This window comes from Dermacentor variabilis, chromosome 5 (assembly GCF_050947875.1).
Source record: "Dermacentor variabilis isolate Ectoservices chromosome 5, ASM5094787v1, whole genome shotgun sequence".
NCBI classification, from domain to species: domain Eukaryota; kingdom Metazoa; phylum Arthropoda; class Arachnida; order Ixodida; family Ixodidae; genus Dermacentor; species Dermacentor variabilis.
Genome location: NC_134572.1, coordinates 31,993,490 through 32,011,498, shown reverse-complemented (window position 1 = coordinate 32,011,498; position 18,009 = coordinate 31,993,490). Strand labels below are relative to the sequence as shown.

The following is an 18,009-nucleotide window of genomic DNA, read 5'->3' as shown; positions in this document are numbered from 1 at the left end:
GCGAGATTTCGTCTTTTCTACCGTTCATTGCTCTGTCACATAGATTACCATGTCCGTCCATAACGGCGCCTTCCTCTATTTTTTCGGTTTCAGCAACGTGCAGTCCTTATCAAAAGTTTCTTGGCCAATCCTGCAGCGACAAGGCTTGTCGCCGAGTCCTGTCATGAATCCTATCAGGCAGATGCTGATCCGAAGCTCGGGACAGTGAGCACAACTATTTTTTAGTCTCTGGCGGTTCGGAGAAACTAAATTTCGGAGAAACGAAAATTCGGAGAAACTACGCGGCCCGGTGTCACGTCTAGTTGCACAAGCAGTGGCTTCGGAGCCTAAGAGCTGCTCTCTTTTAGAGAGCAGCTCTTAGGCGCCTGTTGCTGCGGCGAGCGTTGGCGTCCCTCATAACTGAGCGAACAAGCACAGCGAAAGATGAAAGAGCGAATGCGGAGCACAACGGGGAATGAAAAACTGCAATAGCGAAGAGAGCGCGAGGGGAAAGCGAAAGAGGAGGGTGGCAGCGGAACCATGAGGCGGAAATCGGAGGAGGAGCGTGTGGCGAAAGCATAAGAACGTAAGCGTAGAACGGCGCCAGAGTAGCGCGCGTCGTCTGTTCACCAATGACGCCACCCATACCATATATGGAAACAAAGCGCTGCATGATTTGAAGTCTGTCTGCGGCGGCTGCTGTGAATCTCGCCCAAACATTACCCACACGCTGCCTGCCGCGATCTCCCGAGTAGCGAGGCAAGTCACACTTCGCTCCGTTTGCAATGTGCCACACGAGATAGATTGTCCGCGCCGGCCAATCTATCGCGAAATGAAAACAGGTATAGAGCTGCGCTCAAATTTCGCATTAGAGAGTGTTGTAATAGTCGACGAATTTTTTCCCATAAGTTCTAACGTTCAGAACAAGGCATGTTCAAGTGCTTTGAGTTGCAGGACAGACGATCAAGGAAATGCTTGTGACATGTTGACACCGGAGTTTGAAAACATCGACGACCTTCGATTTTGAGCATGCGCGCATGCACATCATTCGAGGCAAGCTGAATTTTTTGGAGGGACAACTGCAACGGCGTGAAGCGTACCAAACTCGGTGACGTAGTCCCACCAGAGCGCGCGGCAGACGAGGAAGCGTAGCGCGGAGCGGTGCCCGGCGGCGCGGGCCACCTGCAGGATGCTGTGGCCCTTCTCCCAGTTGTCCATGACCACGGCCGTCCAGGCCGACATGTAGCCGGCCACGACCAGCACCAGCCCCAGCAGGTACTTGAGCAGGTCCTTGTCCCGGACGCACACACGGTGCGCCTTGCGCGTCCGGAACTCCGCAAGGATCCTGAAAGGAACACGTGAGTGTAAGCACCAACACCTGTGCTACTCTCCCTCGCAGGGAAGGTCTGTACAGAGAAAGGTATGTGTACTCCAAGCTGAAAGTAACCGATTTGCTGGCACCTCCAGAAGGATTCGCTGGCTTTACATTCACTATTGCCACCTGAAAGCCGCCGACAGGCTCCCCCATGTCTTGGTTGGAAAAGTAAACTCATTTGTGCATTGTTTGCGGTGCTCCGGCTCTTGACAAACACTTTTTTTATTATCCCCATGACCCCATATTTGTACAGCGGTTAAACAGCGGTACAGAGTTAAACAAAAAAAATGTAAAATAACATAAACGGTCTCAACAATACTTTTGCCCTTTGCGTTTCTGCCTATTAAAGGCGGTATCGTGGGTTTTTAGGAGGGTCTAGAGACACGAAACAGCTGGTAGAAGCGCGGTCACGTGCACTCTTTATAAGAACGTATAGTGGTTCCGCCATGCAGTTGCACTTACCTGTAAATCTTCAATAAAAGCGCGCCGTAGAGGACGATGAATCCTATTTCGCGGAACCAAGGTTCTATTAAACAGGTCGTCGTAGTCGGTTCGAAGTAACGTATTATGATCTGAAACAGACGAAAAAAAAATACGAAACAAGCACTTGAGCACAACGATGTGATAATTTCAGCTTTCGACGAAGTTCAAAACAAAGACATTCCAAAATGTGAACTAAGCGCTGGCGATGTTTTTATACTTCATTGCATACATAAAAGATGCGCTCGCTTAGCTGTCTTTTGAAGGGATATTTGTCGAGAATTTTAACTTTGTCAGTAAAAAAAATGGGGGAGGGAGTATGCAAATCAGGTCAAGTCCTGTGCGTGCCCATGCAATACGATGTAAGCAATGAAGCGCATCACTTGATTGTGCGGGCGAGCACTATCCCAGGAAAGAAAAAGGATATGATGTACACAGTGATACGACAAACACACAAACTGCACGTAATCTTGTAGACACGCACGCACTACAACTGATCTTAAATTATGATTTAAGCCCGTATAGTTCTCAGAAATGTCATAAGCGCTTTCGTTGCAAGCAGTGCTCAAGTTCGCCAGGGGGCTAGAATGTATCGCAGTTTTACGATACAGTCGTGCTAGAAATGCAACTTCAGAGATTGTCTTGTCCGGTGAATATCGACTACAGCCGCATAAAACACGCTGCAAGTCATATGAAACATTTGAAACTGAACACATCTGCGAGTATAATAACTGAATTTCGTGTTTAAGGTGCTTGGTGTATGCTACGTTGAGCCTGATGCGGTAAAGGCAAGCTTGGTCTTGTCTAGTAATGCCTCGTTTCTTGTTGAACAAGCTAGATGGGCCAGTTTCTGCATCGCACAACAAAGGACGCAAAAGAAGGCCACGAAACAGTAAACACTACAGTCGCAGCGTCCTTCTTCGAAAATGGTATTACAATTGAGCCCGTTGGATTGCCATGTGCAGCTCCGGCAAGGCGCGGAGCATGAACATTCTATTGTATTCCACAGTTGCCAGGTGACCACTGTAATTGAATGCTGTGATGCAATTCGAAGGCTTTAATACACTGGTGTCTGATGTCGCTGACGAGCTGAGGCCGTGTGCGTTGCAATTTGAGCTATTGCAGGGCCGCTGGTGAGTCGGTGAAGATGACCCGCGATTGGACTCTTTGGTCTTGAATATAAACAAAAGCTGCCCTCAGTGCACCTAGTTCAGTGGCTGTAGCTGAAATCCGGTGGCTAAGCGTGGCAGAGATGGTGACATACTTTCGCAGGACCCGCACAACAATGGCAGATGGTGCACGCATGACAGAACCATCAGTGTACGTATATGTGAGAGCGAGTACTGTAGCGGTTTTTTATACGCTCAATAGTAAAATACGTCTTCGCGGTATTTCTTTTGCACTTGAATCCAGGCACAGACGTAACGACCGACCAGCAGGGAGTTCCCACGGTGGTTCTGTCGGCGCAGAAGGGCTCTGATAGTTCACTGGGAGCAAGTCGTGCACCTCAGAGCTGTAGCTTGAAGCTAATGAGTCACTATCGGCTTAGTCAGCGTCAGTACGACTGGCCAGTCGTACAGTCATTTACACTCCATTTGCAACACTTCTGTAGGTACGAGGCATACGCAGGCAGTGTCCTTGCGCAGTGGAATACACCTCCGGGTGTGACTGCCGGATGAATAGTGGCATGGCAGAGTTTTATTTTTGCTTTGTACATGATACGTTTTACCAGTACGTGCCACGTTAGCAAATTTGCGCGTGCACGTCGCATGCCGCGAATTCAGTAGCCGCTGTGAAGGCGACGCGGCGCGGATGAATTTACCTCGAAGGGCATTCGGCCTTCCTATTGGCTGAAGAGGCTTGCAGCTTCCGGAGTACTGCAAACGGCTTGTCAGATGGAGCATGTTCAGTTCACTGCTAGCGCATTATGATCTTAACTTAATAATGAGGACTACCTCCCATCTGAAATTCCACCTTTATTTCGAATTGTCGTAGCAGTGCCGTCGATGTTTGTATAGTTCAGTAGAAAAGCATATCACGAACAATGCCTGTTCCATTTCGGTGAAGAGCTGCCTCACACAAGGGGTAAATATTATTTCCGTGAACAGCGGAAGCGAACAATTATAACGCCACCGCTCCACTGGCGCTGTTGTAACAACTCGTCACCCAAACGCACGCTACTGTCTTTACAGTGCTCAGAATAGGTCTCTGGTAGGCGTGTCAGCTAGTGAGAGCCACTGCACGACCTCCAGAGCAGTAGTTGCAAAAGGTCACAGATCACAGGTCGCAGGCAGAAAGGGTGCAAGGTTGTCCTAAGAAATATTGCCAAAAACACTAATATACCGATTCGACCTAATCATTTTCTTTATATTCTGTTGAATGACCTTATTTATAGTTATTCTGTATCATTAGTAATAGATCAGATTATTCGGAAAGAAAATCCAGAGTTGTACCGTTGGCTTGACTACGTTTAAACAACATTCGCGTGATCGATAGACTCGGCTCACTGATTGTTTCAGTGGTTGACTGGTTGGCGAATTGATTGAACATAGGCGTCATTCAGCACTAAAGCGAATGTGGCGCATCGGCTGAAGGAAGAAAGAAGGAGTGATTGATTGATTGTATGATTGATGAGGTCTCAATCCACAGGATAACGGAGTGTAAGACGCCGTAGTGCTGGGCCATGAATTTGGGTTTCACCACGCGGGTTTCAACAAATTGTACCCAAAGCATTGTACCCACTGTCTTGGCGTTCCGCCTTCACAGGGATGCATTCCACCTCTATTCCGCCACAGCCGGTAACCGAACCCATGACCTCGTGTTTATTAGCTAAACATTACTCAGCCGCCGTGGTGGGCAACAAATAACGAGAACTCCGTACCGACTCGTGCTGTACCGAACGCTTGCGCATCAGTTACCGGTCGCCGCCGGCGTTGTCTAAAACGCAGCCCGCTGCTTGGCAGGAGTGTATGCACAGCCGAGCGATTCGAAGCTGTGTTGCTCGCCCCTAGGCGCCTAGCATACCTCGATGTGCTTCCTCTCACCCGCTGGAGACGCGCATTTAGGCATTCTACTCGCACCTATAGGGTGTCTCGATACTATACCGCTTCGCTGCTATCGAGGCACGTTAACTTCCACGGTTATCGGTGCTCCCTCATTCTAGCAAGGCCTTTTATTTCGGCGCTTATCTCCCTACCGTTCCCTTCAGCTTGGTGCTTAGCGCCCGTCCCGATGCACGTTTTTTATGCCGTACTAAGTGTCGGTCTCAAGGAAATAGCCTGGCAAGGGGAGCCGCCATTCGTCAGAGACTCGCGCGCCGCTCTCCTGGCCGAGCTTTACGCTCCGTATTAATGCCTTTCGCTTGGCCGTCGTCTTTTTTCCTTTATTTTCTTTCTTTCGGTGAGCCAACTGTTTCCCAGCCTTTGTCACTGCACTGAAGGTCTGGCTTGCAAACTTACGCGTTCGCGTTTGCACGTCCTTTATACCGTTCCTACTCTGCAGATTGCGCGCAGGAGGTCGTTTTCATCTGTCCGCTAGGCGTACAGGATGACGTCTGTTGTATGTCTCTGTGCCCGTGTGAGTTTGTATGAGCTTGCGTGTTGTTTCTGCCTAGAACGACGACCTCCTTGGTATGCTTGCGCGTTTGAGTATATTTCGGTGCGTGCGTGTGGACTGCTGGGAAAAGAGGGATGAACGGGACAGGGCAGGGAGCGGGGGGAGGTAGGACACCGCGCCTTCCCGTTTACGATGCTGCCGGGAACACGGCTCTCCCGGAACCATTCAATTAGAGCCGAACATGTCCGGTGCGGGGCCGGCGACGGGGAAGGGGTAGGGCGTAGGAGAAAGGGAATCGGGGCGCTGTGTGTGGCCGGCTTCCAGCTAGCTCCCTTGCTTGATCGATTGTTCATATTTCTTACCATTTTGCTTTTCTTCACCCAATACTGTTTGCCAGTAATGTCAGTTTCTCCTGTGCGCAGGTTGGTACTGTGTTCCGGAGAAAGGGGAGAACGAATGGTAAAACGTTTCCCGTCACGTGGAAAAGGAGAGGAGAGCCAGGGAGGGAAATGAAGCATTGAGGCAGCTTTCGCGCCACGGTCAGAGCTTTCGTTTGGGGATTCGGTCGGGTTTTATAGCCGATGACGCCGTTGGAGAGAAAAAAAAAATGAAAGAAAGATCGCACAAACGCTATGATATAGGCGCACGGGAAACTCATGGCGTCCCGAAGAAGCGATGTCAGGCACGTTTATGCAGAAGCGCTGGCGCACCGAACGACCGGAAATCGTCGTTGCAAAATCTAACTGGGGAGAAATGGCGCTAGTGCTGAAAGTGCAAGACTCGTGAATGAACAGTGGAGAAAACTGAACATTTTTCCCTGCTTTAAAAACTGGTTTCACGCGTGTGGGATGCTTGTTGAAATCGTTCGTACGCGCATATGGCGCACGCACGCACGCACGCACTCACACTACCCGCCGCGGTTCGCTGTGGCTATGCGATTCTTCTGATGAGCACTATGGTAGCGGGTACGATTCCCTTTTGGGACTGCTACGTTTCGATGGGGTCGAAATGCAAAAGTGCTTGTGAGCCGTGCCCCAGGTTGTCAACATTAACCTAGACCGCTATGTATGTATGGTGTCTCTCATAGTCCCAATGTTGCGTTGGGACGTTAAACTCCATTAATCGTCATCACGTACTGATAGATTATGGGCCGTGGCTCGGGTACTTAACGCTTGAATGTTACAACCTCATTTGCCTTCTCTTCTGTGATTTCTGGTCACGAGTAAAATGTGAACGGGTTTCACCCTACATGCTTCTTTTAGACTAGCCGATGAGTCACTGCCGTTGAGTTTCTGAAAAGGCCAATGTTAGTCATTCACTGAAGAGGGAGAGAGAGAGAAACGAGAAGAACGAAAGCTAGTCATCAGTGATGTCGGTACTTCGAGGAAAACTACAAGTAGTGAACTCGAATCGAATATACGGTGCAAAAAAAAAAAAAAAACTATTCGTAGTTTTTTTTTTCTGTTACATTTCCTTCTTAACCTTTAAACCTTAATGCTAGTTCCCTCTTTTTGTCATTCAGTTGCTAAGTTTCTCCTGCCTGCTGTCCGTGCTTTTCCTTGAGTTCCGTAACATTATGCTTTTGATAACTGTTTTGAAGTAAAATGTTCAGAGACAAATTTTTTACTTGGATTTGAGGCACAAGTCAGCACTGCGGCCTACACAGCTTCACAAACAACACAAGGACACTAAGTCTAGCTTGGTAATTGTACCCATCATGACGTAAAATTAACAACACCGTAATACGATGTGATTTGGAAATTTCGAGCGAGAAGCGGCGAGGTGTTGGGGAGATTCTGAAAGGCCTCCTCTGAGAGGATCAGCAGCAATACCTTGCCAAAAGACTTCATTAAGAACTTTGGATTAAAATGGCACGCCGACGACTTTCACCACTGCTCAGTGCTCGGAGAACAGAAAAAAAGGGAAAGCAATGAGATGGCGAATAATAACTAGAGTGAGGGAAAGCGAACGCTCGGAGTGGTTCGCAGAATCACGAAAGAAAGTGCATGAGACTTCAGGCGTTAAGGCAGACACTGTGCTTCGTCACAAAATTCATTTCAGGACGTCCGCTGCCGTATCGCATGAGGTGCCGGCGTAAGGAGGAAATCGAAAAAGAAATATGAAGCCGTGCCTGAGGAAAAAACCAGTCAGCAGCACGGAAGTAATCGATGAAGGCATTACGAAAGATGGTCGCGACTTCTGCGCAGAAGCATTCGCGCGCTACAAGACCTTTTTTTTTCGTAGAAGTACACTGTTATTACGAGTTAGTGACGCAATACTTGAGATGGCAGTTGCGGGTATGACGGGAGAACGGAAAGGGAATTAAGTAAGTAAGGGCTGGAATACGTAGGACAAAACGTGGACTTAGCGTTTGCTTTGTTCCAGACGTTATTCATGGTACCTGTCACTTTCTGATCAGCGGCGTCGCGCAGAACTACAGACGTTGTGGGTTCTCTAGAGGCCAACGCGACAAAATTCCTATATAATATCCAGTTTTATTTCTTTTCTGCTGTTTTTCTTTTGTTTTAATTCGGACATATTGTTTGAGAATGGCGGTTGGTATACATAGTAGCGCTGTTACGAGTTTTCAGGTGGTGCATTTCTGAAGATGCGGGCGCTTCTTCCATGAAAAATAACAAAGTTATGGTAACTAATAAATTCCTAATTATTCAATTGCTCAATTTAGAGTTCATGTTGCAGTTGCGAAACTGAAGCCGAGGCACGTGTGCTTAGCAGAAGTCCTAACCTCCGTATTCCAGAACGATCCTTCAATTATCCCTTCACTCTGACTCGATAATCATGATGATGTTGATTATGACGATGTTTATTGACATCACCACTTTGAAATGGGGCGGATACAAATAGTCACTTAGCCTGCTTGATTTAATCAAGTTTTACTACCCATATCGCTATCTAGCCAGTTGCCTACCTGATCTCGATCTTAAACTTTCATGTTTAAAACCTGTATCGCTATATTGTGCCATTACCTATGCTTGCAATGACTCCGGTTCTGTCAATCAATACCCTGTTTTCTTTTTTAATCAATACTCAATCGTCTATTACTTATCTCGACCGCTGACAAGTAATCAACCGAGGAAGCCGATTGCAGCGCCGCCCCTTGGCAGAAGTCAAAACTGTTCTTCATTAAGCTTGGCCTCCAAGATTTACTTCCGCGCCGCGGTGGATCTCAGAGGACATGCATTAAGGCTGAACGGCAATTCTCGAGCAGCGTGGCTTTTCCGGTCAGTGGGCGGCGTTCTGCTCTACGCAGTCGTACGCGGTTGAGGTCAAGGAAGTTGGCAACTAAGCACAGGGTAATTGAGAGTGTAAATAGGCAACCACGAGTTACAAAAAAGGAAGTGAGAGAAGCAGAGACGGCAAATTAGATGAATAACATGGCAGCAAAAGAAAAGTAAACAAAAGCCCTTGGAGACTAACAAAAACGGAAATAAATCGGGAGGACAAATCTGTATGATAACTCAGACGGGAGTTTCCTTGCTATTTGAGCTCCGTGCTGGCTGCCTAAGGACAAAAGCATATCGGAGCAAATATGCGCCACAAAATGAGGCATGTCTATGCTGGAAAAAAAGAAGAGAAAAAGAAGAAAAAGGCCGGAAATGACTCGGTACATCGTAATGGAATGCCAAGATAAGCCGTAGGGAGTGTCCACCTTACAGAAGCGTTGGGATTAAAAAAATGGAAAGGTTAACTTGCCAGCGGTCGACATAAATAACAGACGATTAGATTATTGGTGGAAAAAACAGGGAAGAGATTGATAGAACCGGAGTCATTGCAATTGTAGATAATAGTGCAATGTAGTGATATAGGTTTTAAATACGAAAGTTAAGATCGAGATCAAGTAGGCAGAAGGCCAGATAGCGATAGATGTAGTAAAACCTGATTAAATCAAGCAGGTCAGGGGACAATCTCTCCTCGCCCCATTTCAAAGGGGATGCCAGTAAACATCATCATGGAGTGCAGGATGTGTTTCGAGTTCAGGATCGTTTGAGAATACCGGGGTTTGAGAACTCGCGCCGCTGTCGAGGTATATGTCCTTGAAGTGTTCCACGAAACACATGGGCGTTTTAGTTAACAGTGTCCCAAAGTTGTAGCTCTAGCAGTTCAGAACGAGCTTAAATTGAACGCCTTCTAACTAATTGGAGCTTTTTTTAAAGTAGATTTTGGGGTGTATCGAGGTTGGTGCTAAAGAAACACGGCTTAACCATTGCTTGTCTACAGTGTCGCAATCGTTGTCGCGATCGTAGCATGCCGTAAAGTGAATAATTAAACTGTTAAATAGGTGGATATTTTTATTTAGCTGGCTGGAGATTGTGATTCGCTGTACGAGTAGTGTTCCCACCTGGAGATAATCCGCCTCAAATGCGGTAACGGACTATATGCAATATGCTATGTTTAAGAATGATTTCGAGCTAGAAAAGAAGACACACAAGAAAAGTGCACCTGGTATGTACACGTGCCTTCGCTGGTTGCCGGCGTTTAACTCTAGCGTCTCGCTCGCTTATGACGACTATTGAGTGACACGGATACGCCGGGCAGCAGGCAAACTGCTGGCTCCGAATTCACGAAGTTTATTTCGCAAGAACTTGTTGTAATTGGTTATTCACCTACTCTTCTTGGATTTCTGTCACGACTATTGCGTCTGTTCGTCATCGCGACTCAACTCGATCGCGGCAAGAATTTGAAATCAGAACCTATGGCACGGGATTGGGAAGAGACGCTTGCCGCGGTGCCGCAGTGGTTGTACCGTTTGAGCTGATGAGCGCGAGTTCGGGGTTTCGACTCTCGGCCGCGGTGGCCGCATTCCCGGAGGCGGAATGCAAAAAAAAAAAAAAAAAGAAAGAAAGATAGAAAAAGCACTCGTATTGGGTTCACCCGGGGCTCCCGGGTGGTTAAAATTAATTATGATCTGTCCATTACGGCGTGCCTCAAATAAAATGTGGCTTCAGCACGTAAAATCCAGACTGTAATTAATGATTTAATTAATTAAATCGATATGGACTCCTCCCTTACAGCGCCCTTCATAAATTACTCTGTAGTTTCGGCAAGTGTAATTCCACTTTTTTAAAAATCGTTAAGACGGCGTTAGGCCAGCCGGCATTACCGTTCGAATGCCGTTGAGTACAAACAAATTTAGAAAGATAGATTATTAAGCCATGTCCCTTACGAAAAGGAGCTGTGAAAATAGTATTTCTGGTCAATAATAAACTACAGCTAACTATACTGGTGAAGCGGTGACGAAAATACAAGAGAATTTCACGATAATTCAAAAAGGGGCGTTGAATAATAATAACAAAGGAAACTGTCATAAGGGCTCTCTGTTGGTTCTCTCTTTGCTATCAACTGGTAAGTAATAGCGCCACCGCCCTTGCACGCTTCATTTTCAAATGAAATCAATAACCGCACGTCGCCTGCCGCTGACAGCTTGCTCGGGTAAACGACAACGACAAAGAGAAACCCGAGGCCATCGTGCGGATTTCATTGTTCGGGTATACACACAAGGCACCACTGAAACGAAACTGTTGGTTCCCGCTTCGGCTGCACGGCTTTGCGAGACGTGCCCCAGACTATCACGAGCGACTGTTATTGATGCGTAGAAGACCGAGAGACAGACAAGAAGAAAAAAAAAAAAACCGCACCTAAACACAGCAAGTCCGCGTCGAAGCGCAGCGTGCATTAAACAGTCCAGCTATTACACGTGTCTTGGATATCGAGCGGATGCGAATGAGTCGCGTTTGATTTCCCTGGGGCGAAAGAGAACAGAAACAAAAGATAGCTGGGCAGGCCAGACGAAGCATCGGGTCGTTGGGCTCAGCTGCAGCTATCTTCGCATGAACGACCGCGATCGGGGCTGTTTCTGCTTTTACTGCCTTTCGGGTTTCGGTTCTTAGTTGGCCTGGCCTATACTTCTACATGTAGCGCGTGCCCTATCCGGCCACTGAATCCACGTTGGCTGACGCTCCGCCGCTGCGCAAGGCGAACCGCGCCCACCAGCGTTTGTCTTGCTGCGTAGAATGCCGCGTGCTCCTTCTCTTATACTGAATTGATTTATTAATTGATTGACTGGTCGATCGGTGAAGCTTGAAGTCACAACGGAAACAGATGGACTATGTTAGAGACCGCAATCAAGGGCGCGGGAATAAGTTGTGTGTCATGGGTGTCCTTTACGCGCACCGAAGTCTTAGCGCACGGGCGCTTTAGTCCTGCAAATTGTACTTGCTGTTCGAACTAGCTTGTGAAACTTTTTGTTTGAAGACTTTTGTCTGTCGTGGGTGCCTCCGAGGTGTTTGCACTTATCGAGAGTTTTACTTGTCGTAGCAGCTGACAGTGCTTGAACTACTTCACGTAACCTTATTTGAAGTCTCCGGTGTGTGAAGCCTTTTTTGTGCCATATGTGTAAAAGAAGAAAGGAGAAAAAGAGAAAAGGGACGAAAATTTGAGTCGAGATATCGGAAACAATATTCGTCATTTCCTGAGTGTACGCTGGATGGTGCGAATATACCTCACCGCAGCAAGCACTGAGCCTTTCGTAAGGCACTCAATATGCGCGTCTTGATAGCGCACTTTCGTTAACGTGTACCTGAAGCGGGGATTGATGACATCAGCGACAACGTGCGTGATAAATACGTGAACTTGTTATGGCGAAGAGCATTCGTATTGCTTCCCTTAGTTCCGTCACTGTCGGAGTGCGACTGCTGCAGCCAGGTATCGAACCTTTGACCCTTGACCTCCTGCTCAGCGCGCGCGCGCACGCACGCACGCACGCACGCACGCACGCACGCACGCACGCACAAATGACACATAAATGTAAGAGGGCATTCAAGTTGGAAGTTGGGAGAGGTTGCGGGTTGGACTGCCGGCTGTTGGGACCGCATCCGGTGGGAAAGGAACGCAAACACACACTCGTGTGCCGTGCTTTGTGCTACACATTTCGTGAACTCCGCTAGGCTTCCGGTGTGGCGCCACCCCATAACAGATTGGGCTGCCTTGAGACGTTAATCCCTATAATGTAACCTCTTACGGTACCGCATACCACTTTTTGCTCCATCGCTCGTTGCGTGGTCCTTACGGGGTTTTATTTCCAAGATTGCTCTTATGTACTTAGTACCAGCGCGTGCACATTGGCCATCGTTCGGCCGACCGCGTTGAAGACAGCCTATCAGTGTCACAAAGACCCGATTATTGTCACGATGGTGAGATGGTCAATCGCGAACAGCGATTACGGGACAGAAGCTTATTATTTTTTTAAAATTATATCTTTATGACGTGTGCCAGCGGCTCATAATATGAAAAGAAGGTCTGGCACATCCAACAGCACACGTCAGAATCTTAAGAGAAGCGTGGCTTTCATGAATAGAATTATTAAGTGCAGTAAAACTAAATGCGATGCGTGCAATTGTCCTTATTCGATACGGTACACAAGGTGTAATGTTAAGCAAGGTTTACGTTTACAAACCGCGCAGGCGTCAAGCGGCAGCTGCATCAGCGCTGTGAGAGTTTTTGAACTGCCCGAGTAAACTCTTGCTTATCTGCTTCTTCTTTGTCGCTTTTGATTTATTGTTCAAAGCGTTTTCTTCGTTTTATTTTTACCACTCGTCGGAACAGTCGGGTGCAGCCTGCGCCTCGAAGAGGCACCAAGATCTCGTTACGTACATTTTATAATAATAATAATAATAATAATAATAATAATAATAATAATAATAATAATAATAATAATAATAATAATAATAATAATAATAATAATAATAATAATTCAATTTTAATAACGCACCCGGGAACGACCTGGTCGTCTTGGTACTAGCGCACATGAAAAATAGCATAACATACATACGCAGATATGTATACATGAACAAACAGGAATAAAAAGTACACATTCTACACAATTGCCAATTACAATATATAACACACATAACAGAGCATATCACAACAGAACATAAGATAACATAGCGTAACATAACAAGTATAACACATAACATACAAAAAACACTACACTGATTGAGATTTCTGTAAGTCTGGACACCAAGAGCTGGCAACCCTTCACATGGAACAAGGCGGACACATACATACCAACAAGCAAGAGTACAGAGCAGGCATGCCATGCACCAATGGTACACTGCATAAAATACAAAAAAGAACATTGTAATTTCTGGAACTAGGTCATGAAATGAATTTGAGTGCTGCTTGGAAAGTGGGCAAATGTCTACGGAACACGCCAACTTCGAGTGGATGTTCGTTGCAGGCCTGCAGAATCCTTGCCAAGGAAATCTCTGAGGCACCAGATGCAGATACGTGAAAAGGTCTACACAGCCTAGTTACATTTCGCGGAACTTTTATACTAACGTTATTTTTTATTTCTGTACAATCAATGTACATTGCTTGGGCTCATCTACAAGCTAGAATAAGAAGTTCTAGTCAGCTTTCATGCGTCTGCAGTCCAGGCCTTCTACACTGAACGAGGACTGAGAGCGAGACTGTTGTTGGCGGCCCACCTGCCCAGAACACCGATATCGATCTATAGTCACAACTTTCCTCTGAAGTCTGTCTTCTCCATCTTTGCTGGACCGGCAAGCACTGTTCGCAACGGCAGTGGCATATTCCAACAGAGGTCCCTCGAGATTAGACTTGTGCCCAGGATGCGCAGGCCGCGCGTAGTGATAAATTCTGTATGAGGTGAGAAGGCGAACTTGGAATCAAAGATGGTTTCCAGGTCAGTAGCTTCGTACTCCCGAGAGAGTGTGGCTTTGCCCAGGTCAACGGAACTCATCTGTCTTGGGTTTACATGACACTACTTTCGTCTTTCAGCAGTTCCGCACCAGCTTGTTTTACGCGCACCATTCGGCAAAGGCTTGTTGAAGTAGAGTGCAGCCACGAAGGCTGCGAATTTCTTTGTATATCTTTGTATTTCGCATAAAGCAAGAAAGACGAGTTCTTTGTGACTCTGGATACATAATTTACTAAGACACAGAAGAGAAGCGGTCCAAGGACAGAGCCCTGCAGTGTGGCACACCGCTGGTTGCTATGTTGGATGACTGTCCGTTGGAGGGGACATAGCATTGTCAGTTTGTACTGTATAGTCCCGCAGTAGTCATTAAAAGTGCAGAAACACTGGCTTCCTAGACTTTTGGAAGCAGCTAGGCATGACTGCCGACATCAAATGCCTTGCTTAGGTCACAGTAAACAATGTCATGTTGACTCCTGTTATCGACCGCTTCCGATGCATGAGTGATAAAGCTGACGATGTTTGTTGTTGTTGAACGAGCCGTTATAGACTAATGTTGATTAGGTATTGGACTGTTTCGTACGCTGCATGCGATTAATGTGTACAGGACAGACTCAAAGATTTTCAAGGCGCAATCACTGCGCTAAATACAGCGTTCGTGTTTCGTTTCTTTTCGTCCTTGTTATTAGTGCGCGCTGTAAGTAACAATATTCGCTGAAAGCCATAGCGATGCCACCAGGGCCACATGACGGCGACGGTCTTGCGCTGCGAATGCCTTTGGTGATAATTCTTTACGTAATAGACGCAGTGTTTGGCGCATCACTACTACTACTACTACTCCATACTACTACTACTACTACTACTACTACTACTACTACTACTACTACTACTACTACTACTACTACTACTACTAATAATAATAATAATATACCGTTTCGTTCGTCTTCTGCCTACCATACGCTTTCGACTGGCTGTGAAAAATTGAGTCACTTTAACAAACGCCAAGGAGGGTGAAAGCGAAAGCCTGAGCGCTCAAGAGACATTAATTACATTACTTGCCATTCTCATTCGAATGCGTTGTTACTTCTTATTACTTGTTTTCTCCCACCCAAGGTCGAGAGCTGGATTACCTTATTTAACAATATATATTAATTAACCGTGCTTTAATTAACTTCGCCTTAGTACCAAATGTCGTTGGTCCAACTTCCACAGAAGCTCGAGGGTTCGGCTCCCACAGAAGGTCGTGAGTTCGAGTGCCCGAATTAACTGCATTTTAATTAACTTTGCCTTGTGAACGCTGGAATGATGAGCGGCATCGAAGCCAGCTGTGGAAGACGACGACGAACGCGCGAGCAGTGGCAAGAGTGTGTGCCTGCGCGAGGCGGGCTCGTATGACTTTCTGTGCAGCACGCCGCGTTTTCCAGACCATCGCGGGTATGAGCCACTGAGCGCTTTCGCTTCAACAAATACTGGCGATCTTTAATTTGCCAACGTTTGATGTAGGAGAAAAACTGTTCTAAAGGAGGCGGTCGCATGGGGGCGGAGGGAGGGAGAGACCAGGCTGAAGAGGGGAGAAAGAAAAGAAGGAATACAGTTCCTATCGCCCACGCGTGCTTGTCGAGTCCTGCGCGCGTAAATGCAGCCATAGCACGCTTGCCGCCTGTTCGCTCACCGCAAGATTCCAGTGGGAAGGTATAATTAATCACGGTCGCACAGGGGACCCGGCCGCCGACACGTTGCGCGACAGTAATTACGGTGAATGGACGAAAACCATAAAATGCAATAAAGGCGGTTGAAAGCGAACGAAAAGCGACTATATAGAACAAAACAGGCTTGTACGTAAAACGCGGCTCCTGTGCGCTTTGAAATCTTTTCTTTATTTTCACCCTTTTTCTCTCTTACGAAAGTATTTGTTGGTTGTGAGCGCCTCTTGCGGGAAAAAAAGAACATGAGCCAGAAAGCTTGGAAAGGCGGGAGTGACAATAATTAATGCAAGTGAAACTGGCGAAAAACATATATCTACAAATAAAAAAAAGATATACACGTTGCGCGCGCAGCAGCGAATATCGAGCGGCGTTGCATAAAGCTATTTTGAAGTGATAATAATGCCGAGAAAAACAGAAATAGCTGTTACGTAAACACTGTAATGACTCGAATAAAAGAAAGAGTTAGCGGTACAAAGGTAGAAAAAGCACATACTTGCGAAGAGAAGTAGCACGCTGAAGTAAAATAAAATAATGCAAGGGGCTTTGATGTGGAAGCTCGAAGCTAAAGAAGAAGAAAAAAAGACAGCATGGCGATACGGATGTACTGAAGAAACTTTTACAAGGCCCACAATGGGGAAGGGGGGGGGAGCGGCAACGAGGTAAGCGCGATTCCGGTCTTGTATGGCGAACGAACATTATTTTGCGCTGCTTTGTATGTACTACCAAGGCGCCGCCTACTTTATGAGGGACACTTTATTAATGGAGGACTCGAGAATTTTCGTTTTACAACATGTGGTCCTTTAAGGTGATAAATTTACTGATTGAATGTTTATTAGAGAACGTTTAGTAAACTTCAGACTTATTGAAACTTAGCGCAAATTTGTGACCGCCATTGCAGTGAATATTGTGTTTTGAAGGAAGAAGGAACCTTTAAGTACTGTTTGTTGCATTAAAAAAAAATTAAGTCTTAACTGAAGCTCTTAGTAGTGCAAAACGTGGCACTGCGCGTTTGTTACATTTTTGCAGGGTCATCTAGCGTAAGACAACGCGAGCTACCGCACACGTAGAGCGGATTTTAGGAGGCGAGGGTCCCGTATGATCGATGCGATTTCGTGATGAACCATGTGCTGTCTACATACAACAGATAGTATCCACATGACGTCAGGGAGCCATCGTGTCATCGTGCTAGTATACAAACATGGCGGTCACGATAACGTCAGCGCAGCCTAACGCTGTTTTGATTTTGGACGGCGACAGTTTTTCACCGGATTATCGCTGTTATCGATATGTCGCTCGGCGCAAGACGCGCGTGTCGTGCTGTCACCTATCTTGTCTGGCGTCCCCCCAGAATGGCGACCGTGCACGATGACGTCAGTCCAAACCATCTGTTTTTGCCTCACTGCGTTTTTTTTAAACCTCAGGTCTTTATGGGGGGGGGGGGGGGGGGGTAGGGTAGGGTAACTTATATAGCCACATACATTCGAGCAATGCAAAATTACTCGCACCGATTCTTTCCGTACGAGGTTAAGACTGTCGACGGCAGTGTGCTAAATGCTTGAACCTGAGGTTCTTAACACGGTGCTGTAACTTAGTGGCTGGCTGTGATGTTTTTCTGCTGATCGCGACGTCGTGTGTGCCCGGCCGCGGAGTCCCCATTTTGATGTTGGCGTGTTATGAAAAGGGATAGTTTAATTGAGTTTAGATACTCGTTAAGTAATACATGGTGGACCAGGTTAACCCGTAGCCCCTCACCACAGCCGTATAACAATACCATTGGTGTGGGGGACACTATGTAATGTAGGGCTGAGGGCCCTGGGTTATATATGACCATCTGGTGTTCTTTAACATGCGCGTATATCTTGGCATGCGAATGTCTTTCCAACGTGTCCTTTATTGGAAAGTGGTCGCCGTGGCCGTGAGTTGTACCCGCGATCCCCCTGTGTGTCAGCAGGCCACCTTAGCCACCGACGCTGATAAAGCCAAGCTGAGACGTGAAGTACGGAACGACCGCTATGCTAAAAGCGTACGGCGTTTCAGCCTCTTTTATCATTAAAAAACATATCCCTGAAGATTGCTGTCGGATGTTGTAACGAGAAGACCAATATTGAGCACAGCTTTGAGTGCCCTCTCGATGCGAGCGATACAGAGAGAGCGAGGAAGAAAATCGCGGAGACGAA

The 18,009-nt window shown here is 46.8% G+C and overlaps 1 protein-coding gene across 1 annotated transcript in view; it reads right to left on the bottom strand.

Annotated features, from left to right (window-relative positions):
* Positions 1–18,009, bottom strand: part of smog (G-protein coupled receptor 158 smog) — a 257,299-nt gene that overhangs the window by 14,609 nt on the left and 224,681 nt on the right. Inside the window, exons 6-7 of the mRNA XM_075692103.1 lie at positions 1,817–1,926; positions 1,080–1,324 (exon numbers count right to left, since the gene is read on the bottom strand). Coding sequence (XP_075548218.1) covers positions 1,080–1,324; positions 1,817–1,926 — 355 coding nt within the window. The remainder of the gene's footprint in view (positions 1–1,079; positions 1,325–1,816; positions 1,927–18,009) is intronic.